The sequence below is a fragment of the Dendropsophus ebraccatus genome, chromosome 15 (assembly GCF_027789765.1).
Source record: "Dendropsophus ebraccatus isolate aDenEbr1 chromosome 15, aDenEbr1.pat, whole genome shotgun sequence".
NCBI lineage: Eukaryota > Metazoa > Chordata > Amphibia > Anura > Hylidae > Dendropsophus > Dendropsophus ebraccatus.
The window spans coordinates 11282878-11310589 of NC_091468.1; the positions used below are offsets into that span (position 1 = coordinate 11282878).

Genomic DNA, 27712 nt, shown 5'->3' on the forward strand with positions numbered 1-27712 from the left:
CATGTTAACATTGCTGTTGATCCCGAGGAAAAGTTTTTTCCAGTATATGGAGCATTTCAATTTTATCCAACATATGCTCCCCACAGTTTTCTCTGCTCTAATTCATCCATGTTTTCCGACAGCTCCAGATGGTATCCTGCCTCCGAGGCTTTCATCTGCTAGCCCGACCAGTCTTCAGGTTGTCTGGTCTTCACCAGTTCGAAATAACGCTCCTGGCTTACCCAACTATCGGCTCCAGATGAGATCGACGAATCCCACCAACAAAATCACAGAGTAAGCAAAAATCTACATTTGCCTTGCGTAGACATTTTTTTTGTTTTGTTTTTTTTGATAAATCTTTTCCTTTGGCCTCCTAGTGAGTTCTCAGGCCCCAGCATCTCCTTCACTTACACTATTAAGGATCTCCAACCATACACCACGTATGAACTTAGGATTGTTGCCTCCAATGCTTATGGAGATACCTACAGCAAATGGATGAACGTATCGACGGAACAGGACAGTAAGTCAAAACTAAAGGTTACATGTTTGGTAACAGGTCGTTTTCGGTTTTAATTTCTTAAAGGACAGATGGGAAAAGAACATTAGCATTGAAATCTTTAAATTTGAAAAAAGTTTAAAAAATAATAATTTTAGTAAAAATAAAAATAATTGTTTATGAATTTTTGTCTACAATAACACTACGATCCTTCTTTCATAAGCCATAACCAAGAGCTACATCTCACACAAAGCTCTCAGCATAAGGTGAATGTAGGAGTGACTTTTTACTTTTTTTATTTTTAGTATTTTTGTTTGTTTTTATTCTTTTTTTTTTCTGGTGTGTAACAAGGATAAACAATATGGTTTTTCAGATGCAAAAAGAAGTATGGGGGGAAGACAAATGTGTGATTCTAGACTCCTGAGCTCCTAATACAGTAGTGTCGTACGATGTGGCAGAAGGTCCTTTGGGTCCCTAAGGCACCAGGGCCCAGATGCCACTGCAACCTCTTCAACCTTTAGAGATACCGTCCCGGAGGAAGCTCCCGGCACTGAAACTTTTGTCATGTCATCATTAGCTTCTGGAAAAGGGAGCTAAAATATATAGCCATAAGAGTAGTTATTCATAAACTCAAGAATATATCCGACATTAGAGAAGCATCTACTATGTAGTGCTGAAGACTATATATATATATATATATATATATATATATATATATATATATATATATATATATATAGTCTTGATATTCCTGGAGCCAATGGCCAATGGTGGCCCCAATATGAAAACCCACCATGGGACATTTTTCTTTTTACCAAGGAGTCTTGAAGCCCACTAAGGCGCTGGGTCCTAGGTGTGACTGTTACCTCCGCACTGTCTTTAGCCTTGCCTGTGGCTATCAAGAAGACAACATGACCGGGACTTTACTTTACTAGCTTAACATCCTTTTTTATGGATCTACCAGTGACTGTAGACGAGCACCAATTTAGGAGATTACTGCTCACTTAAAGCGAATCTACCAGCACATATGATGGTAGAAGTTTCTAAAACTGGTTGATGGGCTTAGCCGAGCTGATTCTAGCGGTGCCGTTTCTCTGGAGATCCATTGCCCCGTTCTGTAGATATGACCAGTGACCAATGTCCTATCCTTAAGATATCAGTATGTTTTGCTCCCAAACCCCTTTAAATTCCATTCACTGTAGCTACCATAAAGCACACGCACCCTTTTGCTCTGTCTATACAGAATATACAGGAAATACATTTTTCCAATATGGCCGCCCCCAAGAAAGTTTAAAAAAAAAAGAAAAAGCTTCAACATTTCATAAGAAAAAAAACATGCATTTGTATTATGTATATACTTATATGTAAATGACACAACCATGAAATACATGAGATATTTCCTTAAATCCATCCCAGTACTGATCTCTCATAAGCCGCGTTGTTTCACTAAGCTTCCTCCTGTGTGTAAACGGCATTATGACTAACCTTGCGACTATAAAGCGATGTTATGGGTGGTTTTGGATGGTCTGGAACAATGTGGCTATCAAGCAACGTGTAATAGACAAATGTCAAATCCATTCTGTTTTGGAGGTTTTACCCATTTCTATCACAAATAAAAGTTTAACTTTCAAGCTATCATTCAGAAGATGTTTTTATAGGCAATTTCTCCATGCTCTAGGGAAAACACAGAGGTAGACGATTGGATATGGACTGTAAAACAAGTTTATACAACAAGGACATGAGAGAAATAGTTATCCGAGCACATTTATAAAAATTCTCGTTTCACAATCTACGGAAATTTCACAAATTTTATCTGACATTTACTATAATCACGGTGATGGTGAAGCACAGATGTATGGAGATGGGAGGCATGTACTCTATATTGACGTAATTCTGCCGGAAATCAGTTACCGAGGAATAAGTGGGTTTGCACAGGTAGGGGCTTTAGTCTCTCAAAAATTAGCACTAGAGTTGAGCGCAACTGGAGCATGCTGGAGTCAGCATTTGAATAGCGATAGCGAAAGAAGTTGGATGCTGCCCTAAGGAGTCTTGGAAAACATGGATATAATCTATGGCCTATGGCTGTATCCATGTTTTCCAGGACTCCCTAGACCGACATCCACCTTTTTTAGCCAATGGCATTGAAATGCCTTACAATTGAAATCAATCATGCTCAAGTTTCTCTAGTTAGGCCTTTTGCTCGATAAATCATGGATTGGTGGGGGTCCAACCACTGGTAGCCCTATGATCACAAAAACAGAGAATTAATGAATGAAGCTGCAGTTAGGATGGGAAAACAGAACTCTCATGCCCCCCATTTTCTTGAATGGCCTTCTGGACATTGCAGAGCACTTTGGACCTTGTTTTAGGGGACCCAAAGAAATTTTTGCAACACAAGAAGATCCCAGCACGCGGTACATTGAAGCCCTGTTACACATGAGGCCTAAGAACCTTAGGTTTTCCAAGATATTACCATATTGAGAGCAATAAATGTTGCAAAAATGTTGGGTTAGTCCATCCTATAGAAAACCTGTTTTATAATGTACACCAGGTTTGACCTGGGGGCACAATATCGGGGTAGAAATGCTGCATGTGTCCTATTTTTGAGCTGCATGTCCACGGCAAACATAATTGCTGTAGGCTAAGAGTAATGGAGAAAAAAAATAAATAAAAATAGTCAAAGCCCAATCTTTTCTTCACCAGTTGGGAGAAGAACAGTTGTTGGATTAGGCCATGTTCACACTACGTATAACACTGACCTTTCTATGACCTGGCAGGAACACAGAACCGCCGTTTTACTGAAGATCATCCCAGCTGGGACTGCAGTACCGGCCGAATGACCTTCACTTCTGGTGAATTCGGTTACCAATTCACCACTGCACACAATGGAGCGTGCGGCCAGAGCCACATGCGCCATTGTGTGTACTGACAGGTTCTCTGCAGCCGCTATTCAATGAATAGCAGCCACAGAAAACTCACATGTCAGTTTTTCGTGCGGCCAGATAGAATCCCGGCCAGAGTGTATACTATATGAATACGCTCCGACTGGAATTCCATTCATTCACATACAACGTATGTGTTGTATATGCAAATTGCAACAACGGCCGTGATTTATACAACACATACATTGTGTGAACAGGGCCTTAGTGTGTACCTTGACCTCTTTGGGCTTCCATGATGGCACATATCAAGGCAGAAAATGGTTGACCATGATTTTAACTTGTGGTTCAACTTGTCCTAGTCCTTGTCCTTCAGCTAGATAAGCCACTGCCAGAGGTGTCTGGGAGATCAGAAGAGAAAGCTGAACATTGTAAGGTTAATCTAAAACAATGTTCAAACACTAGTTTTTGAACCCCTATTTTGAGCCATAAACATCTGCAAAAAAAAAAGACCAAAAGAAAAAAAAACCTGTATGTGAGCACTGTGTGATCATAAGCTAACATGATCTCTCCACACTGTAATGTGTCTTGGCATGGTAGAACCTATAAAACAATTAAGGTTTTTCCGGTAAAGAACTATAGATAGCCTATCCAACAGTTGGTCAGTGAAGTGCTGTCACTTGGCATCCTTTCTGATCAGTTGGTTGGCAGCTGCAGTACAACGAGAATGGGATTTTCCAGGAAAAAAACTATCGATAGCCTATCCAACACCCCTGTTGATGCAGCCAGAAGCAGTAAGCTTCATACTTCAGTAGGCACTAACTAGGTAGTACTTCCGGAAAACCACATTAAACCAATGCCAACACCATGGTCAATGGGTCCATTTTCTCCAATTTCCAATTCTTACCCTACAGAACAAACCAATTGATTCCATGTCTAATTCCCTTCTATTCCCATTGGAATCAATGTCAACCAAGTAAATAAGCAGATTTCACCGGCGACAGATAATCGGGAAATATTTATAGCATTTTTCCCCTTCATTTCAAGTACAGACTTCTAAAGTAGTTGAACAAAATAGCTTGCCATAAAAAAGATAATTTAATTTGCCGAAATGAAGCAATCTTCTTTTATTAATGATGGCGGTCCTGGAATATGAATCATAGCTCTCTTCCTCTTTTTTTTTTTCTTCTTCTTCTCCTCTCCGGCGGGGTAGGATAGAGGAGAGAAGGTAGGACTCCTTTATCAATAATTACTTGTACAAATAATTGCTGGGAAGTTACAACAGATCTGTTATTCTTCTGGTCGCACGCTCGCCGAGCTGTCCGTGTAGCTGTCATCCTTAGCCGTCTCCCATCCAGCGACAAGAGCATTGACAACATGTTATATTCTACATTGATTTTACAGTTAAGGACTTGATGGTGATATATAGGGATTTTAAGAATTCAGCTGAGAGGCTGACTTTTGCCTTTTATCATTCCATTAAAATTTTATAACCATCTTTTTCATGTCGTCTCAGCCATGAATTCTTACTTTAGAAAGTGATAGCTACAGCTGTGAACATAACTTTCCTCTTGTTCAAAGCTTCTCATTGTATTAGCCAACTACCCCAATTACAGGCGCTACTTGTGTTTTACATAATTGTGATGACCCTACTGACACGCCATACCGAGAGACTGCTAGGATTGCTAGGAGAAATCAGACTGTAGCCGTAGCCTGGAGAGCTGCACTGATCTGGATTAGACTACCGTAAAAATTAATTTAAAAGGATGTAAAAAATTAGAAAAACAGTGCCACACCTGTCTACAGGCTGTTTATGGTATTGCAGCTTGGCTCTATTCACTTTAAAATTGCTAAGTTGTAATACTAGACTCAAGTCGTAAGCAGGTTTTTAGGGGGAAAAAGCAAACACGATTTTCTAATTGTAAAAGTTTGTATTAAGTCTTTTATTTTCTGTTCTTGTTTGCTATTTTTTTTTTTTAAAAGAGCTGCAGAGGAGGTAACAACGTGCACCTACTTTTCCAGTTCGGAGTGGAGAACAGCGGACCCCAGCGCTGGAGCCAGGGAGGTAAGTGCATGTTGTTATGTTCAGCCTCCTCCTTTCCGACTCTTTTGAAAGAAAAAAAAAAAAAAGCACAACATTGGACTTCTCCTTTAAGCCTACAAACCCAAAATACAAAGGAAGGTGCAATGGCTCGAAAGAAATTTGGGGCAGAGTGGATTGTTGGAAGAAGAGTCAAATGTCCCAAGTTCATCACTATTAAGATTGAACAAGTGAATATTTAAAGTGGTTGTCCTGTGGGGTCAGACTGGGTCGAAACAAACTGATTTGCCTACTAATCTTCACTTATTCATCCTGTTTCAATGCACAGGAAATGCCTACTAAGAATGCTGATACACATTATACTAAAGTTCGCCAGAGACACAACTGTAGGCTATGTTCACACAACGTATATTTTTGTAAAATCACAGCCGTTGTACAACGGCCGTGATTATTACGAGAATATACATTGCATTGCTGTCTGTGGGATCCCGGCCGTAGCATATACACATAGTATATGCTCCGTCTGGGATCCCTAGCGGCGCTGCAAACAACTGACATGTCAGTGCGCACTATGGAGCGAGTGTCTCTGGCCGCTCGCTTCATAGCGTGCAGTGGAAAGTTCTGATGCGGGCGTGCACGGATGCGCCCGCATCAGAGTACTGCGGCCCGAAAGATCATACAGCCGGTATTGCAGTACCGGCCGGGATGATCTTTTTAGAGACCGTCCGTTCTGTGACCTGTTTCGGTTGGGTCACGGAATGGCTGGTCTCTTACAGCATATGAACATGGCCTTAGGCTTGCTCTATCTCTCCCCATAGAGAACACCTCAAGATTTGGTCACGCCAAACCTTCATGTATATTTGAGGTCGGGAGACTGTTGGCCATCAGTTAGTGAAAACGATTGTTGGCCGCAGCAAGTGACCCACCCAAGCTGTTTCCTGTTTGTCAAGACTGAACAAGGACATGAAAAATGGTAACATATTGGAATGGCAGAGTTATGACCCTATTACACAGAGTAATGATCTGCCAAATCAGGCAACATAGGGCAGTTATTGCTACATGTAATAAAGCCAATGATCAGAGGAGCTAGCAATCGTACACTCATCGACCGACAAGTTTATAATTATCGGTTCCCGTTCACTCTTTGCTTTGTGTGATAGATGATGATGATGATGATGATGATGATGCACATCTGATGACTGATGGAGTATAGGAAATAAAGAAAATGTAGTTATACTTACCTCTCCATGCACCCCCAATGTCCTCCTGCCTTTTCCCTGCTGACCCTTCGGAACCCTTCCCTGCAGCAACAGCCTGCTCAGCCAATCACTGGCCGTGGTGCTGTCACTGGCCGTGGTGCTGTCTTGTCTCGGTCAATGATTGGCTGAGCGGTTGTCACTGCGGAGACGGAATCAGAAGTGTCAGCGGCGGCTATGGTCAGTGTGGAAAGGGTAGGAGGACATCGGGGGTGCATGGAGAGGTAAGTATAACGAAATCTTATATTATTTTCTATAAAAAGCAAGGTCTGCACAGACATGATTATGTATAGGAAGATCAGCAGTCACAGTGTGGGGTCAGCATGTCCAATATGGCCCTAACCCAGTGAACAACCCCTACTGTGACACACTCTATTACATTATTAGACTTGGTTTTGGTGGTAAAAACAACATACACATTTAGGTTGTGTTCACACGCCATAAAATCAAATCAAAATATGACAGTAAAATAGATACAAAATGCCGTTATATTTGGAGTCTAATAATGTGCTACATTAAAGTCTATGGAAAAAGACAGGCTATATATTTCTCTGTCTCTATTTGATCTTGTCTTCTCCCGAAGGGTCAACAGAGGTTAGAAAAAATTACATCAAAGTTGATCAACTATGACTTTGCATGTGTGTAGCGTGATAGTGAGCAGAAAAGTATAAGGTTGTCTACTTACAACTCCTTGAACCCTCCCTCTAAGAGAATAGAGATAAGCGAATAATAGTCGCAACCGAATGAGCGAATAGTGAAATATTCGATAATTCGAAATTCGATTCGAATAGCTCCCAATATTTGTATATTCAAACGAATATCGAATCCCATTATAGTCTATAGGAGAAAAATACTTGGGACCTGGAAATCAATATTTGACCACTAGGAGGTCACTAAGTGCACAATGACACCTCAGGAAATGATGCCAACACCTCTGGATGCATATGGGACAGCAGGGGAAGCATGCCTGGATGCATCTAACACTAGTGATGAACATAAAGTAGAAGCGTGCGTTTTGGTCTATCGGTACGCACTTCCGTAATATTAGCGTGTATATTATATATGTATAATATATAATATTTATAATATAGTGTATATATATTAAAATGAAAGAGCTGTTCAATTCCTTTACAGGACGCAGACTGCGCAAATCAGTAGTAGCAAGATAACAGGTATTATCCCACACTCACAGTATACAGCCGTATACACTATCAGTAGATGTCTGAATACACTGCCTGTCTCACAACAGCTTCTAAATATATAGTTTTTATACTTTTAGCCCTAACAGGGGCTTTTGGGGGTCCTAACTTCACCTAAAAGCTTTCTTTCCCCGGTATACATTCTGTCCCTCTCTAGTTCCAACCAGCAAGTGACAGATCTGAAATCACCTAGTCGTATACTCAGGAGGTGACATAGTTTAGCCAGCCAATCACAGTTAAAGTTTTTTTTTAAAGTCTTGCCTATTCCTAGTGCGTTTCTGTGTACGTGAAAAAAAAGGGTGTGTTTTTTTCTGTTTTTTGAGAAAAGCGGTCTGCAAAATTGCAGTGTGAACCTAGCCTGACAGGTAAGCTGCAACCCGATTTCTCTTTCTGTGGATGGTGTGAACTTTGCTAGCTAAACGACCCAGTCTTGGTCTCCAGATTCTTACATACACTTGGCTTGGCAAGTATTCTGAATGGAAAGAGAAAAAAAAAAACCTGCACCAGACTCCTCTGCTAGTTGCTAATTCAGGCATCAAGGACGTAGTCGGGTCCGATGTTTGTGTTCCCTAATATCTGCCATTAGGTGAGAGATTGGAGACCCTATAAATGTTAGATGGTTAATGGTTGAACCAACATCAACAGATTTGGATGACTTCATGGACAATTGTATGGCCAGCTTTGTGCTATTATGTAAGTAAGGGAGTGAATATTGGCCTCAGAGTCACTTGACATCATTTGGAGGAGTAAACAAGTATAAGCCCAGTTTTAGACGATTGTAATATGTCTACATTTCAACCCTAACCGGTCTTCCTGTTCCCCCTGGCATGATGCTGCCCCCACCAAGCTTCATTTTAAGGATGGTATTAGGCAGATCATGAGCAGTGCCTGGTTTCCTCCAGACATGACTCGTAAAATTGAGACCAAAAAGTTCTTGGGAAATCTTGGTTCTCACACAAGGTGTTTCTTTTTTTCTTTCATGCATCTATTCATGAGATGTGGCTTCTTTCTGGCCACTCTGCTATAAAGCCCAGATTGGTGGAGGCTTCATTCATAGTTGACCTTCTAGAAGTTTTCCCCATCTGCACACAGCCATTGGATTCTTGGTCACCTCTCTTACCAAGACCACTGCCCCCTTCTGCCGCCGATTACACAGTTTGGTGGGGTGACAGCTCTAGTAAGAGCCCTGGCTGTTCCCAACTTCATATATTTAGAATTATAGGAGCTGCTGTGCCTCCACACAATCCTGTCTCTGAGCTTTATAGGCAGTTCATTCCTCTTCATGGCTTTTGCTCTAATCTGCACTGTCATCTGGGACAGGGCTTTGTCTATCCAAAAATGAGCTAAGTAGTTAACTTTAACAAGTTTATAGCACAATATTCTAGCAGCAGAATTGAAATCCGCTGCAGGAATGGAGGGCCATAGAGTTTAATAGAAATCAGTGTCACGGTGGATTTCACTGTGAGGAACTCGCAGTGAGAAATCCGCTGCGAATGCGGAACGCGTGACTCCAACCTTGCAATATAATTATGGGATATTGAGTGCAGAATGATGGGGGAAACTTTTTTTTTTGCACAAGGATGCAACACAAAAAAATTTTTAAAAGTGAAAGTAGGAAGACTTTCCAAATGTATTGTGGTTGGTGAAAATACCGAGAAACAATTATCCTTAGAATATCATAAAAATTTGATCAGCATGTTAAAATGACTTCCTGGATGTGTTTTTCCGAACGTTGATCGGAAAGTTTTGCTCAATCTAAAAAAAATGTTGATAATTCCTTCCTGGTTAAAGACTTTTTAGCCCTTCCTGTCTTCCTGTGCTGAGATAAACAGCTACCATGATGGGGGGGGGGTCTCACTTTTTATAAATTCTAATGAATAAACTATAAAAATATTCAATTCCACTCATTTTTTGTTTATTCCCTTTTATGACCCAAAAAGCTGCACGCCAAACCTGTCCTCAGAGGTTAAGCCATCATCCTTGCCCGTCATCCAGCCGGTCCCCGAGGAAGGTCACACTCTGCCCAAAAGTCATAAGAAAACCTTTTCCAAGCGCGCGGCCCCCATTCGGCATTATATGTGCGCCATATATAATAAACCTTCTCCAAATTCTCCATTTGACATATTTTGTTACATTTTAAACCCCCTGACATTTGAAGGCTTAAAAAAACCCAAAGCTGTTTTAAACAATTACCAAATGCAAGTATATATATTTTTTAAGCTATATAATAAAATCTATTGCTCTCAGACGCATGGGGAGAGCGGGGGGATAAAAAAAAAAAAGAAAAGGAAAAAAAAATCACATAAATGTCAAAACTTGCTCTGGGCGAAAAAATGAAGGCGATACGATTTCCCTGATCTGCTGTAGCAATTTTGACTTATCAGGATGTGGTTTATAAGAATGCTAAATGTCCTCGAATTACAGCTGTTCCGCTGATCAGTGATTGAGGCAGACTGGTGTTATTGCACCGTGTTCTTGCTTGTACCTAGAGAGCAGTAAAGCTTCGATATAATAAAAGGCACCTGCATTTTAAATGAAATTTCAATTGAAAAACTTAACAGCCCTTCAAATTGCAGAATTTAACGCAGCCCAGTAAAGCTTAAATAACACTTTCCCTCCACAGACTGAGGCTTTTGCATTCAAGGTGACTTGATTGTGTCGCGTGGTGGAATTATTTACAATTAAGCCATCTCTCTGGGGGGCCCCCGGAGAGTATTTGCTATTGCACAACACCTAGGCAGGCATATGGTTGCTCTTTTTCAGTATTCATCCGAGCTCTTGAACCTTTATGGTAATTGAATCTGTTAGAGTGCTGAGTGGAAGAGGCATAAAAACCTGTTAACCCAAAGGTCAGATGTGTGCATTGTTTATTTATCAGTGGGTAAAAGAGCTAAATCGGCAGCTTCTGTCACAGTCACAATAAAAAATCACCTACAATATTAACAGGGAGTAGATAAATTGCCAAACATGGATTAGAATCACAAATAGTAACAATGGAGCCGCCGCCACGGATAGAATGGAAGGGCGGAAAGTATCGTAAAATTAAAATATATATATATATGTTTGCAGGGTTTATAGCGTACAGGTAGCGGATTATTATTGGGGATATGTGGAAACTGCTGATATCTTGGATGAGAAGTGTTTAATTCGCTGCAATTCACTTAATATTACAGGCTTTATGGTGGATTCTACAGTCTTGTGGTTTAAGATTTTTAGCAACTAACCTTCCTGTCTGGGTGACTACCACCTGAGTACATGCAAATGTGTTACTAAGTTGTCACAGGCAGAGCTGGAGGGTATTTTCTTTTAGTAAATTAGGTAGATGCCCCAAGTAGGCAGGTAAGCCCCCAGTAGGTAATTTCCCCCATTAAGTAATCCTTGTCAATTAGGTAGATGCCCCAGTAAGTACAAATCCTATTTCCCGATTAGGTAGATATCCCAGTAGGTACAAATCCTATTTCCCGATTAGGTAGATGCCCCAGTAGGTACAAATCCTATTTCCCGGTTAGGTAGATATCCCAGTAGGTACAAACCCCTTTTCCCGATTAGGTAGATGTCTGAGTAAGTACAAATCCTGTTTCCCGATTAGGTAGTAGGTAAAAATCCCATTTTGCCATTCAGTAGATGTCCCAGTAGGTACAAATCCCCTTTCCTGGTTAGGTAGTTGCCCCAGTAGGTACAAATCCCCTTTCTTGATTAGGTAGATGCCCCAGTAGGTACAAATCCCCTTTCCCAACTAGATAGATGCCCCAGGAGGTACAAATCCCCTTTCCCAATTAGATAGATGCCCCAGGAGGTACAAATCCCCTTTCTCGATTAGGTAGATTCCCCAGTAGGTACAAATATTCTTTCTTCATTAGGTAGATTCCCCCAGTAAATACAGATCCCCTTGCACCATTGGGTATTTGCCCCATTGGGTATAGAACCCCTCTCCCCATTAGGTAGATGCCCCCAGCAGGCAGACCCCCTCCCCCTTTTCCATTAGGTAGATGCCTCCAGTAGGGAGATAATCTCCTTGTTGGTTAGGCAATCCCCCCATAAGGTAGATTCCACCAGTATGCAGGTAATCCCCTCATTAGGTAGATAATCCCCTGTTAAGTAGATCCCCCAGCAGGTAGTTAACCCCCACCACAATTAAGTAGATTAAGTGGCCCCTCTTGTAGGTATTTAATGTCTCCTATTAAGTAGATTCCCCCAGCAGGTAGTTAACCACCCCCCAAATTAAGTAGATTCCCCACTTGGTGCTTTAAGGGACAGCTGGCTCTCTCTGCCTGGTCTTGGGCACTGCCCTAATGCACAATAATTAGTCTACCCCTGTGTGTTAGTCCTTTGTTATATTTGGTATTAGGAAATCTACACAGAATAGTATTTTTCACAAGCTTTGTTAAACAGTGTTGACAGTAAATATTTCTTCCACCAGGGGGTGTGTTATGATTTTGTGGCACGCTTCACTTAGCAGTGGCACTTTGTATGTTTATCTAGCTTGAAAAGTTCCTCTTTATTGCTCCCCATGTGGATAGGCATGGTATTGCAGGTAAAATGTATGAGAAATAATTATTTGATGGGTTGCCACCATAGATGAGCAAATCAATTAGCCACTTAGTCTTTGAGTATATAGGCCAACTTCTGTTAGTTACAATGTGTTGAGCCGCTCAGGGTACTATATTGAAGCAGGGACTCCTATCTTTTACAGTAGTCCCTGCTCCTATATACAGTATACACTTCGGCAATCAAGACACTAATGAGTCAGAATCCAAAATAACAATTTTCACTCAATCACACCCAAAATGACCATAGAGTGGCTCATTTCTACATGAATGATGCATTGATACAAATAAAAAACTTTATACATGTCTATTTCCCATCTACAGAACCAGGATCTTTGGACCCACCTCGTCTCTCCCATGTCAGATCAAGATCTATAACTATTAATTGGCAACATCCAACAAAAACCAATGGAATCATAACTCATTATAAGATTTACCAAAATGGAAGCCTGGAGATGACTGTGTCGGGAAACCGATCCAGCCACACATTCCCCAATTTGTCACCTTACACAATTTACATGTATCAGATAGAAGGATGCACAAGGGTCGGGTGTTCACTATCAGAGGAGTCACTAATCGTACAGACCCTTCCAGATGCCCCAAGTTATGTTCTACCACCCGATCTCCAGTCCGATAACCCCACATCGGTCTTAGTAAGATGGAGACCTCCGCTCCACCCAAACGGTATCATAGAAAGCTTCAGTATCGAAAGACGACTCAAAAGCGATGAACGTGTGGAAATTATAGCGACATTGCCGGGCAATCACCAAATGCAGTACGTGGATCAAGCAAGTGACATTAACCCATGGAAGACGTATGAATACAGAATGGTCGCTACAACGTTTAATGGTGGAACTAATTACAGTGACTGGGTGGAGGTCACAACCAGACCCTCAAGACCAGTGGGAGTCCAGCCACCAGAAGTGACTGTATTAGGCCCATATACAGCAAAGGTAAGTGCTAGTGGTTTTTAGTTTTTCCCTCCTCGCCTTCTAAGGCCCAGTTCACACTGAGCAAAAACGTCTCATGCTCAATGTCCTGCAGTATCTCTATGGGAGGGCATGTGAACCTCCATTCGCGCCACTCTCCGCTCAAAGAATTGACATGTCAATTCTTTGAGTGAAGAGGGGAGGAGCAGAGGCGCGTGCATCCTTCAATTCCGCCATTTTTGCTTAGAATGAACTGTGCCTAAGACATATGACTCTAATTTCTAATTTACTTACTTTTTGCGGAATCAATTACATTTTGTAATGACATCTTCAATGTACCATAAAATATAGAGAAACACAAACCAAAAAATTACTTGTTGGGTGAAATTAAAAACAAACAAACACAATAATGCCATATTGGGGGGGGGGGAATCATTTTTGCGCATTGCACTTTATGATAAAACTGACATGTTACTTGATTCTGTAGGTCGGTCCGATTACAATGATAATTGTTTTTATAGTTTTGTATTATTTTACTACTTTTAGGCCATGTTTACGCAATGTATCTTTTCGTAAAAGTACGGCCGTTGTTGCAATCAGCAACAACGGCCGTACTTTTTACAAAAAGATATGTTGCTTACTCTTCTATGGAATACTGGCCAGAGTGTATACACATAGTATACGGTCCGGCCGGGATCTCTTGAGGCACAGTAGAAAACTGACATGTCAGAAAACCCTGTAAGTGCACAAAGTGGAGCAAGCGGCTGCGGCGGCGCACGCTCCATAGTGTGCAGTGGAGAGTTCTGATGCGGGTGCGCATGGATGCGCCCGCATCAGAACTCTGTGGCTGCAAAGGTCAACCGGCCGGTAATGCAGTACCAGCCGGGATGATCTTTTCAGAGGCCGGCTCTTCTGTGAACCGGCCAGGTCACGAAACAGCCGGTCTCTTTCGATGTATGAACATAGCCTTACTGTGCAAAATAAAAATGCTTAAAATTGTTCTAATTATTTTTCAGTCAATGGGGGGTTAAGGGAGGTTGACCTGTAGTTTCAAGTGGTACCACTTTGGTGTAGATGGGATTTTTTTTATTATTATTTTTTTTTTAAACATATCATCCGACAAAAACAAACAGCAATTCCGGCTTTTTTTTTTTTTTGCTTTTTTTGCTTTTTTTCATTCCCCACTTATAATGTTCATTGTGCAGGATAAGTAACATTATACAGTATATTAATAGATCAGACAATCACACATGCAGCTATAATTCATATACTTTACCTGAAGACAAGGTTACGTCCTCTATAGTCCTCTATACTCTATGTCCTCTATATGTCCTCTCTAGTGAGTTTCTTCCTGAGTCATGGTTGTCCATCATCACCATTGGATTACCATATAAACACTCTCTGCACATGACACCAGGTGGCACTTTATTTTATAATATGTATAATATTATTATTATTTTTAATTTTTATTTTTAATTTCCATGAAGTTTTATGACATATATGTGTCATAAAATTTTATGGAAATGCAATAATAATAATAATAATAATAATAATTATAATTATTATTATTATTTTTAGTGCATTTCCATAAAAATTTTTGATATATATATATATATATATATATATATATATATATATATATATATAATGTAATAAAACTTTATGGAAATGCAATAATAATAATAATAATAATTATTATTATTATTAATAATAATTTTACATAAAGTTTTATGACATATGTCATAAAAGTTTATGAAAATGTAAACAAAAAAAATAAATAAGATAGATAGATAGATAGATTATTATTATTTTAAATTTTTTAATTGAGTGGCAGAAGTAAGGTTGACACCATTGGTGGAAGCAGATGAGGCTGCGTCGCCCCTTACTGCTGCCACTCAATATTCAAAAGTACAAAACTGGTAATAAAGTTATATTATTAAGAAACCTTTTGTTTAACCCTTTATTCTATACAGTTTGCCTGAGAACACCACAATCCCTTTCTAAAGTGTGGGATCTCATTGATCGGCCCTCCACCAATCACACATACTCTATCCAGATAGGGTATCATTATATATTCCTGAAAAACACATTTAAAAAGGGTACTCCAGTGAAATTCTTTTTCTTTCAACTGGTTTCAAAAAGTTATATAGATTTGTGATTTAATTCTATTTCAAAAATCTCCAGTCTTCCAGTACTTATCAGCTGCTGTATGTCCTGCAGGGAGTGGTGTATACTTTCCAGTCTGACACAGTGCTCTCTGCTGCCACCTCTGTCCATGTCAGGAACTGTCCAGAGCAGGAGAGGTTTTCTATGGGGATTTGCTGCTGCTCTGGACAGAGGTGGCAGCAGAGAGCACTGTGTCAGACTGGAAAGAATACACCACTTCCCGCGGGACATACAGTAGCTGATAAGTACTGGAAGACTTGACATTTTTAAACAGAAGTCAATGACAAATCTATAAAACTTTCTGAAACCAGTTGATTTGAAAGAAAAAGAGTGCGTCTTTAATCCATCTATTCCGTTTCTCCTTATAGCAATTTTTCTCTACAGAAGGAACTAAAAAAAGTAGCTAGAAGACTCTTGCGGCACCAATTACCTAGTTAGTCTATTACCTTCCTATAGGGAAGGTAATTACCTAATTAGTCTATTACCTTCCTATAGGGCAGAGTCATCATAAACCTTTATTTATTGATAAAGTTCTGTTCGCAGTCCAAGGGGGAGGTAAAGTAAATGACGGCTTTAGCGTAATCTGTCCGTAATCACACATTAAAAACAACTCTTAAAGTGATATTAGAAAAGAAGCCAGGCTTCCAGGACTACCTAAGAAGTTTTCAATTATTTCCGGAATCCATGTGGGATCGGGCTCTGGAGGGCTGGATAACTACTATTGTTTTGGCTCGCAGACAGAACTTCATTCAGGGGAAATTAGTGTAACCAAACAAGAGGGATTTTTGTAGCTTTGAAGCGTCTTTTGTGTAAACACACACATGCTTCTGTGCGTCTAGTCTTGTACATATGCCAAATGCACCGCTACTCGGGTTTGATCAGCAGAACACAAAGCGCCACTCGTTTATACCAGCGCGAGACGATCAGCCCGAGGAGACAGCATGCAATGCAGAGTGCAGACAGTTTTCCATGGTTCCGTTTTTATTGCGAGGATAATTGTGTCATGTATTAATTTCCACGGTGTTCCGGGAATAAATCACATTGGCAAATCAGATCCCTAAAAATCTGGTGATTTTTTTTTTTTTTTTTCAAATCAACTGGTACCAGAAAGTTATATAGATTTGTAATTTATTTCTATTTACAAATCTCTAGTCTTCCAGTACTTATCAGCTGCTGTATGTCCTGCAGGAAGTGGTGTATGCTACCTCTGTCCATGTCAGGAACTGTCCAGAGCAGCAGCAAAATCCCTATAGAAAACCTCTCCTGCTTTCCAGACTGGAAAGAATGCACCACTTCTTGCAGGACATACAGCAGCTGATAAGTACTGGAAGACTTTAGACTTTTTAATAGAAATAAATTACAAATTTCTGGCACTTTCTGCCACCAGTTGGTTTGAAAGAAATTTTATTTTTGGGAAATATCAATTTAAAAAACTATGTCATGGCCAGAAAAAAAGACTGCAGGAGACAAAAATTAAAGTGGTTTTCTTTAAAAAAAAAACAAACAAACAAAAAAAAACTGGCATCAATAAGTTATATAGATTTGTAATTTATTTTTATTTAAAATTCAGAAGTCATTCAGTACTTATCAGCTGCTGTATGTCCTGCAGAAAGTGGTGTATGCTCTCCAGTCTGACACAGAGCTCTCTGCTGCCACCTCTGTCCATGTCAGGAACTGTCCAGAGTAGGAGCAAATCTCTATAGAAAACCTCTCCTGTTCTGGACAGTTCCAGACAAGGACAGAGGTGGCAGTAGAGAGCATCTTACAATATTGTTTGTGGAAGAATCACTTTAAATACACCTGCTATAGTGACAGTGTCTCTTTAAGAGTAATTCATAGAACATTGTTTTTTGTATCAAGTTTTGGCAGATCCTCAGGTAGTGTATGTCCGTGTTTTATGCTCAGACATTGAGGCTGTAGACTTGATTCACGCATTTAATGACCCCTATTAAATCCAAACGACGTCTTCAGTTTTTACGTCAAGTCAAGGCCATCAATCCGGAGACATCTCAGAATCGGCTGATGAATTGACGGCCATTAAGTGGACACAAATATTTGTAATTATCGTATATTTATTTCAGGGCAGTATACCACCCATTCTGTCACATTACTTCACGTTACTTAGTTGTGCGTCCAGCGTCGCGCGTTAGATCTAATTGCAAAATATTTGTGTATATCGTATTCTTTCAAACCGTTGTCTTGTATTAAAAAAAAAAAAAAAATCTATTTTAATTATTTATTTATTTTTCTAAAACAACGCCATCAAACGCCGCCGCCAAAGTCATGCTTAAAGGGGTAGTTCACCATTTTTTTTCTTTCAAATCAACTGAAAGTGCCAGAGATTTCTAACTTACTTCTATTAAAAAAAAAAAATCTCCAGTGTTCTAGTACTTATCAGCTGCTGTATGTCCTTCAGGAAGTGGTGTATTCTTTTCAGTCTGGAGAACAGGAGATGTTTTTTATGGGGATTTGCTGCTACTCTGGACAGTTCCTGACATGGACAGAGGTGGCAGCAGAGAGCACTGTGTCAGACTGGAAAGAATACACCACTTCCTGCAGGACATACAGCAGCTGGTAAGTACTGGAAGACTTGAGATTTTTAAATAGAAGTAAATTACAATTCTATATAACTTTATGACACCAGTTGATTTAAAAGAAAAAGAAAAAAATCGCTGTATAACCCCTTTAAGGATTTCTACCAACGGACATGTTGCAGTACCAGGCACATTTATCTGTATGCAAGAGCTGCTGTATCATAGTAAACAGTAGAGGGGTGATGCAGCTCTCATATGGACGTCATGACCCCTTCATTGTGCTGGAGTACTGGAGTTCAGAAATGTTAACGTCTTGGGCGATCCCTTCAATGAAGGGTTAAAATTCAAAGCTTTGATACAAATGTAATTAATACTTTATTGTTTTCCTAAAATAAATAAAAACAATAACATCACAGGACGTAAACCTTCCCGTCTGATCCGCTTTCCAGCTTTTAATTTATATTATCAAAGAAATCTGTTTAGTAAGGTCAGTGCGTCCTGGGAAGTTAATGTTATTTGATGCGGAGCACCCCCCCCCCCCCCCCCCCCCTGACACACGGACAAAAGAAACCACAAACTTTGCCTGCAACCTGCCGCAAAATGGTTAAAGACAAGCAAAAGACTAGAGAGATGCAAATATAAAAAGCCGAAAAAAGAAAAAAAAGATAATGATCTCTGTGATTTTAAAAGCTGCTTTCATTATTACAAAAATCAATGAAAAGGCTATAAAAGCGAGCGCCACGTGTTCCGTGCCATCATTAGAACTTCATCAAAAGCTTTATTGTAAAGGTAGGCACCCGTCCAGCTAGAGAAGGATAGTAAAACACTTGGGGGGAAACACATTAAATTCACATCCATCCATCATCAAAGAATACTAGACAGAAAAGTGGCCGGAATTCAGAGGGGAGGAATAGGGATAGCCCCAAAACGGCAATTTTTATTAGATTTAATTCTTATTTTTTATTTATTATTTTATATTTTTTTATGTAATTTCTGTTATTTTATATAGAACCAAAAATCTATTGCTCAGTCCTGCATCTTTTGTTGTGTGCCATGTAATTTCTCTTTATTTAAAACCTTTGAAAACTGTTTTTATTTTTATTTTATTTTATTTTTATTTTTTTAAGAGGCACAACACACTTTATAGTTACAGCTATTAGAGATGAGCGTTCATCCAAACCCAACCTTAAACGAACCACAGTAAAAGAGCTAAATGACTGTAGGTGTTTAGCGGTTTTAGTGAGGTTCAGCAAGTTTGCTCATCAATACTTACCTCTCTGCGCTCCCCAGGGGTCCCCCCGCCTCCACTTCCTGGCTGAGACAAGAGTGACAGCCAGCTCAGCCAATCACTGGCCACTGTGCTGTCTCATCTCAGTCAGTAATTGGCTGAGCGAGCTGGAGGCAGCTGTGGTCAGTGGAGGAAACTGGAAATCCGTAGGAGGACACTGAGGAAGCATGGATAGATAAGCACACCAGGTGGTGCGGTGCTTTTTTTTACATGATGCTCAGTTTCTGAGCGCGGTGCCATTCTTTTGCCGTGCAGCGGCCTGGCTCTATGCACTTGGGGCGGGCCCATCCCCCGAGTGTGAAGATATCCCCTCTTCTCTGTGACACTACTTCATTAGAATCAGAGGGGAGGGGATATGGTCCCACTGATTTCTAGTCGAGAACAGGACTGGGTCAGGTACACGTGTTACTAACAAGGGGGTGCACCGCATTCTGGGAGATGTAAGGATAGCGTCTTTGATAACAGTTTGAAGTGGAGCATTGGAGCCGCATACAGGTATGAGAGGGGAGTCCAAATAAGGTGTATGGCCACCTCCTGACCCACCAGCCCTACATGCAAAAATAGATAGATTATAGGTTTCCCCACCTTGCATGTGCTCAGGTAGAAAACTATTATCTACCGACCCCATGTAAGAACCATAGTAATAGTCCTCCGGTCAGCCATAAGAGGATACCAAATGAAAAACACATAAAATATATTGAGGCATCACCTTAGTTCTCAATGAGCTCGGTGGTGCCAGTTTGAGGTCTACAGGGGGCTCTATAAGTACTTTAAAGGAGAACTATCAGCAGGTTAGACAAATCTAACCTGCTGATATGTCCCTATTGCACAGGAGATAGGTATGTCCTACTCAGCGCCGTTCCCGTGCTTTTCGCAGTGTAACCTCCTTTAGGAGCACTGCCCCGCCCCCAGAGTGCCAAACCACCAATCCAGTCCGCTCCTTCTAATGATAATCAATGGAGCTGGCTCGTACTCTGGGGGCAGGGCAATGCTCCTAATGGTGCTCTGGAGCGATTATTACACTGCTAACAGCAAAGGGCTCCGAGGAGGAGGAAGGTAACAGACATATCTTCCTCCTCGGCGTCCCGTGCGCTATAGGAGGCTATCAGCAGGTTAGATTCTTCTAACCTGCTGATAGTTCCGCTTTAAAGGTGGGTCTGAATAACCATCTAAAGTATATGGGGCCTCCTGACTCTCCCCCCCACCAATAATGCTCAGGAAGAGGCTCGGGCATAAGGTACAGGAGGGCGCGTTTCGGCATATAGTCTTATAGGCTATATGCCAAAACGCGTCCTCCTGTACCCTATGATGTTTTGCACATGATAAACAAGCAATATTTTACTTGGTGAGTGCCGGGATTTCTTATCCACTATGTCTGGGACACCATCCCGCCACGAGCACCACCACTACAGAAGTGGTGTCTCCACTAGTATAAAAACACAACATTTTTCACTGGGTCTATAAAGAAATGGATGCCCCTATGGAGCATTGGGAACGTTTAGGCCACCTCAGACTCAAGGACCTATACCTGTATACTGAGCTGCGCTGCTCCCCGCTGCATGGCAACTATGAGCATTTAATACGGGCGCTCAAAGTTACCGTTCAGGAGCAGCATCCATCCCTCCCTGGCAGTCATTCTTGTGGCCGCAGCGGTCACAAGAGGCCGCTCTGTCCTGTCTCTGGTTTCGGCACTCAAGTGTTGTCACTGGAGCGCTGACGCCAGGACAAGGGGAGAGTGGGGGACTAAATACTACTGGGGGAGCACACAGGGGAGCTATATACTGCTGGAGGAGCGCACAGGAGGGCTATATACTACTGGAGGAGCACACAGTATTCAATCCCATTAAAGTCTATGGGAACAAGTATTCAATTATTGAAAAACATCTATTCGACCACTTGGAGGTAAAAACCGGAAGCTGGGGGATTTGAACGCTTATCGTTCAAACGCTTATATTTTTCGAATATTCGGCGAACTATTTGATAATATTCGATAGATCGAATACCTTACTATTCGATCGAATGTCTATTCGATCTAACAGTATTCGCTCATCACTACCCCTGACCTATAGCCATGTCCTTATGCTTTTAGATCATGGATAATGATGAGGTCAATGGACCATGGGTTTGGGACTGCGGGGAACTCTAACCAACTGTTCCGTCTCGTCCTGGGTACTTAGATGTAGGACAAGGCTAATAAAGCTACAACTCTGTATCCCCCTGATCTCACTCCCCTACAGTGAGTGCGTCCTGATAGAAGAGGTCATGTAAATGGCCGCTGAGCGCTCATCTCTTCTATCACCCATTGATGGGATTTTGGCCATATGAACCCCCTCGCGCTTCTTCCGCTCATTTATCCCCATCAATTGACTGTCATTAATAAGCTCACGTTGCAGAATTTGTCCGGCTGCGCCTTGTAATACATCTGTGTAGCTGAAGGAGCCCAGACATATTATTAGACGGTGAATCACCAGAGGGCACAGCAGCGTCGGTGTTAACATCTTAATCACTGATAGCGAAGCTTCCCAAGGTTACCATACAATGACTTCTGCACAACAGATAATGACGCCTCATTGAAGCCTTGTATGTTTTTGTCAAGAAAATAAGCGCGTGTGCCGCCTGCTCCACAATAGCCGCCTCTCCAGCATAAATCCTGATCACCAAATCAATGAGCAAACTGCTTATGCCGCTCTGAATACACTCTTATGAGCTCCGATGCTTTCACGCTTTACATTGCCAAGATACAGTCTGAAAGCCCACGAGCCTTAGGAAAACTAGAGAGCGTAGCGCTGTGTACTTTACCAATCCAATGCCTGCCACTTCATACATTGTCCTTGAGATTCAGGAGGTGCTAAGTGCACTATAACCTCATAAGGATTCTTACTATACACTATGAAGGGCTCCAACCTGTGACTCACTAACCCCATGGGGACTGTGAGCTCCGATATCTATCTATCTATCTATCTATCTATCTCATATCTGTAGTAACCTGGGGTTGCTAGGTGTTGAATTAGGTGGGGCGAGGTGTTGGTGCACCAATAAGGCACTTGCCATGGCGGTCAGGAGTGGTAGCGCCCACCTCTGGGTATACTGACCAGTAGCGGATTATAATAGGTCTGCTTTGGGCAGTAGCCTTGGGCCCTGAGCTCCTGGGGGGCCCATGGACCCCCAAACAGACTTATACTTTCAGTGGTGTATTATTTCCAGACTACAGTTCAGCCATGATTTTCATAAAATCGCTGCTTTTTACCGCAATTTTGCACAACTCAGGGCAAAACTGCAGCCAGGAGACAATGCTGTAACATTAGAGAACATACTGAAGGACCTTATCACGTGACAATGATGTCACCACAGGTCCTTTACAGGCTGCATTATGGAAGAAAAAGACTAAAGCTAGTGCCGCCATAGTTACAGTGGGTTGGGGGGGCCAACCTTGGTGAACAGCCTGGGGCACATGGGAAAGTTAATCCTCCCCTTATACTGACACATGATTTCTGAAAGGTAGAACGGGGTGTAGGTGCAGGGATGGAGTAACCACAGAGTCCAGTACTTACCCAGGAACAACATTTACTGAAGGTTAAGTGTGCGATACACAAAGTGCAATACAAGAATAATATCCTCTCACAAGGTGAACAACACAGATGACTTGAGCTGGGTGCTGGGGTATACAGATTCAGAGTCTTGAATGACAGTCTCTGAATACTTGGACTTGTATAAAGGTAGGTTAGGTTAAGGCAACTCTGTACCCACAATCTGCCCCCCCCCCCCCCCAAACCACTTGTACCGTCAGATAGCTGCTTTTAATCCAAGATCTGTCCTGCGGTCCGTTCTGCAGGTGATGCAGTTATTGTCATAAAACAAACTTTTAAACTTGCAGCCTGTGCCAAACAGAAGTATCTGTGCCCTAACTTTGCACCACCCCTCCGTCCCAACCCCCCCCCCCCTCTTCATCATTAGGAATGCCACTGGAACATTTTCTCTATGCTGAACACTGCACAGGTGCTTAACGATCCAGCCCATGTTCAATATTCACACAGCTGAGGAATAGGAGACAATCTGCCTGGAGCATTCCTAATGATGAGGAGGGCGGAGAGGAGGGACAGAGAGGGTGTGCCAGCCTAATGCATACACAATCTAGGCTACTCCCATTGGGCATGGGGCTGCCAGTTTAAAAGTTATTTTTTAGGACAATAACTACATCACCTGCCAAACGGACCTCAGGACAGATCTTGGATTAAAAGCAGCTATCTGACGGTACAAGTGGTTTAGGGGGGTCAGATTGTGGGTACAGAGTCGCTTTAAGGTTCAAGGATCAATGGAGTACTAAGGCTTTAACTCCAAATTACTCCATTCATCTGAAAGACATCCTGACAGAAATACTGACTACAACCAACTACTACTCCGCAGGAGGCTTTATAAGGGAGGCCGGGACTAAACCTCCCATTGGTGGGGAATTTTCTGGAAAGCACTAACCCTAGGTGTGTGATAGGTGTAGGGGCGTGAGGTACCCAGCTCAAGGATGGGACAGTACAGTGGCAAACAATATAACATAAGTGCAGAGCTCACCGCCACCCTAGCCTCCTGCCGACTTGTTTCCTGATGTCACCCGAGCTGTCGGGGGTGACATCAGGGAATGAGACGGCAGAAGGCTGGGACAGCGGTAAGCTCTGCAGTCAGTCCCCGGCAGGGCATGCGAACTGAAGTGCATCAGCGGCGGCAATGTCAGCGGCGTCGGCAGGGATGTGTAGGTGAAGAGGATAGCCCTGGTACTACTTCCCCATCATCTGCTTATCATACTACGAGCAAATGATGGAAGGAGTAGTACAGTGTATATGTGGCGGTGGGGGGGGGGGGCGACAGTTTGGTGATTCGGATGGCACTGGTTCTACTCCCCCATCATCTGCTCATACTATGAGCAGATGATGAGAGGAGTAGTACTGTGTATATGTGTCCAGCACTGAACAGGGAGGGAGGGGGGAGGTAGATGCACAGGCACCTCTCTCCCTCCCTGCTCGGTGCCCTCCAAATGTATTGATTGAATACATTTATGGAATACTTTGGGGAGCAAGGACACTAAATAAATGTATTCAATCAATAAAACATACTGTACATTGCATTACTTTTTACATAGACATCCATTGAAACAATACAGTACCATTGACTTCTATATATAGTGCGTCCCCTGTTGGACACTCTATAGGAAGTAAAACTGATTTGTCACGTCACAGTTTTGAGAGAATTTGAAGCCTCCCTGATCTACTAAATTAAGGGAAATAGCAGTATATGTGCATTTCCCATAATTAATGTAATGTAATTAGGAATTTGTCTAACTTTCCATAAGTAAAAACATATTAAAAAAATACTTTTGAATGAAGTTGTTCTTTTACCCATTACTTTAAGTACACAGAAATAGTGATACACCTAGAGGTGAGGAAGAAAAGTACAGACCTTCAGCCCAGAGCAAATAAACACACAGTATCTGATGAAAGGTGTACTAAGAAGAGTAGTGACACACCTGCTCTGGAACTCTATCTATCTATCTATCTATCTATCTATCTATCTATCTATCTATCTTACTATCTATCTATCTATCTATCTATCTATCTATCTATCTATCTATCTATCTATCTCCTATCTATCTCCTATCTATCCATCTATCTATCTATCTATCTATCTATCTATCTATCTATCTATCTCCTATCTATCTATCTATCTATCTATCTATCTATCTATCTCCTATCTATCTATCTATCATCTATCTATCTATTAATTATCTATCTATCTATTATCTATCTACCTATCTCCTACCTATCTATCTATCTATCTATCTATCTATCTATCTATCTATCTATTTATCTATCTATCTATCTATCTATCTATCTCCTATCTATCTATCTATCTATCTATCTATTATCTATCTATCTATCTCCTATCTATCTATCTATCTATCTATCTATCTATCTATCTATCTATCTTCTATCTATCTATCTATCTATCTATCTATCTTCCTATCTATATATCTCCTATCTATCTTTCCATCTATCTATCTATTTATCTATCTCCTATCTATCTATTATCTATTTATCTATCTATCTACCTTTCTATCACCTATCTATCTCCTATCTATCTATCTATCTATCTATCTCCTATCTCTCTATCTATCTATCTATCTATCTATCTATCTATCTATCTATCTACCTTTTTATCACCTATCTATCTATCTATCTATCTATCTATCTATCTATCTATTTGTCTATCTATCATCTATCTCCTATCTATCTCCTATCTATCTATCTATCTATCTATCTTCTATCTATCTATCTATCTATCTATCTATCTATCTATCTATCTATCTCCTATCTATCTATCTATCTATCTATCTATCTCCTATCTCTCTATCTATCTATCTATCTATCTATCTATCTACCTTTTTATCACCTATCTATCTATCTATCTATCTATCTATCTATCTATTTGTCTATCACTCCTCTGTCCTTTTCCTTCTCTGTTTTATCTGCTGGACACTGCTTTGTACTTTGTAGAATGACTATGCTGCAGTTGTAGTCAGGGGGTAATGTACTGACCGTTGTATCACTTATCCTGGCTCCAAAATTCTTCTTGTTTCAGGTCACTTGGATTCCTCCACTCAGACCAAATGGAGATATATTAAGCTATGAGATCCACATGCCGGAACCTCGGATGGTTGTGACTGACCCCACTGTCCTGAACTATATAATGACTGATCTAATCCCTTACACTAACTACTCTGTAACCATAGTGGCCTGTTCTGGAGGGGGGCCTTACCATGGAGGGTGTACCGAGAGCCTGCCAACATATATGACCACGCTGCCCGCACCTCCTGAAGGCATTCGGCCTCTGTCAGTGATACCGGTCAGCGATACATTCATTGCTGTTTCATGGCAGCCTCCTTTAAGGCCTAATGGACCCGATATAAGGTAATGTGACATGCATGCTTTACTTAAAGGGTTAAAAGTGCCATCTGTTCTGGAGACACCATGTTATAGTGTAAGCTGAGCTGAGCAGATTAATATATCATTTGTGCAGGAAAAGATCCTGTTGAACTTGCTAATTATTTATTTAAACCTCTGTTCATTATGAGTGTAAGAGTCCAGTGGGCGGTCCTATTTAGCAGCTGACAGTTACACTAGGGGGAAGGCTGTCAATCCCTGATTAGGACTGCCCACTGAATACACAAATGACGTTATGCTGAATCTTTCCCCACATGTGTATATCAATCCGCTCAGCTCCTCCTGCTCTATAACAGGACGCGCACAGATTGGACTGCAATATCCCTGCAAATATCCCTTTAAATAGACTTGAAATGTCTCAAAAAGAATAAGGGTCATGCCTATGGGATGTCGAGGGTCTTATGATCTTCAGCTCCTTTTACCCAGACACATTCCCATTTATTATATGTAATTTTTTTTTACAAACTAAAAATTCCCTTTATGTATAAGGTTTTGACTGCACGGCCCTGCAGCCATATGGGGCCCCCCAAACCCACTGGTGCTGTGTCAGCAATTCATGTCCGGTTCTGGGGTCCAAATATCTCCTAGTGCCGTACTTTTTATAAAAACACTCTTAGGGTACAAACCCACTTGACGTATTTGCTGCGTGAATCAGTCTTAGAAATAAGCAGGCAAAACGCAGGTTGGCTTTATACAATTGTTCTGCGTTAAAATACGCAATTGCGTATTTTTGAAGCGTGAAGCTTGTTGTTAGCAAAGCATCAGTTGTTAAGAACCTGTGCGAAAAACGCATGTAGCTTCACGCTTTAAAAATACGCAATTGCGTATTTTAACGCAGAACAATTGTATAAAGCCAACCTGCGTTTTGCCTGCTTATTTTTAAAGGGAACCTGTCACCCCCCGTGCCGGGGTGACAGGCTCCCGACCCCCGTTAGAGCCCCCTATACTCACCTGATCCCGCCGGGTCCCGCTTCTGGATCCGGTCGGGTGACGGAGATCTCAGCCGCTGCAGCCCGGCGCGCTCGCTGAGAGATGAGTCCAACGCTCATAGAGAATGACAGGAGAGTCCAGCGCTCCGTCATTCTCTATGAGCGCTGGACTCTCCTGTCATTCTCTATGAGCGTTGGACTCATCTCTCAGCACGCGCACCGGGCTGCAGCGGCTGAGATCTCCGTCACCCGACCGGATCCAGAAGCGGGACCCGGCGGGATCAGGTGAGTATAGGGGGCTCTAACGGGGGGTCAGGAGCCTGTCACCCCGGCACGGGGGGTGACAGGTTCCCTTTAAGACTGATTCACGCAGCAAATACGTCAAGTGGGTTTGTACCCTAAGGCTATGTTCACACAACGTATATATTTTCGTAAAAGTATGGCCGTTGTTGCCGATTATTACGAAAATATGTTACATTTCAG

General features: G+C 41.5%; 1 protein-coding gene across 1 annotated transcript in view; it reads left to right on the forward strand.

The window, feature by feature from the left end:
* The window catches only part of USH2A (usherin), a 504580-nt gene that overhangs the window by 302069 nt on the left and 174799 nt on the right, over positions 1 to 27712 (forward strand). The window contains exons 39-42 of the mRNA XM_069955428.1: positions 123 to 273; positions 357 to 499; positions 12722 to 13350; positions 25939 to 26267. Of these exons, the coding sequence (XP_069811529.1) occupies positions 123 to 273; positions 357 to 499; positions 12722 to 13350; positions 25939 to 26267 (1252 nt within the window). The remainder of the gene's footprint in view (positions 1 to 122; positions 274 to 356; positions 500 to 12721; positions 13351 to 25938; positions 26268 to 27712) is intronic.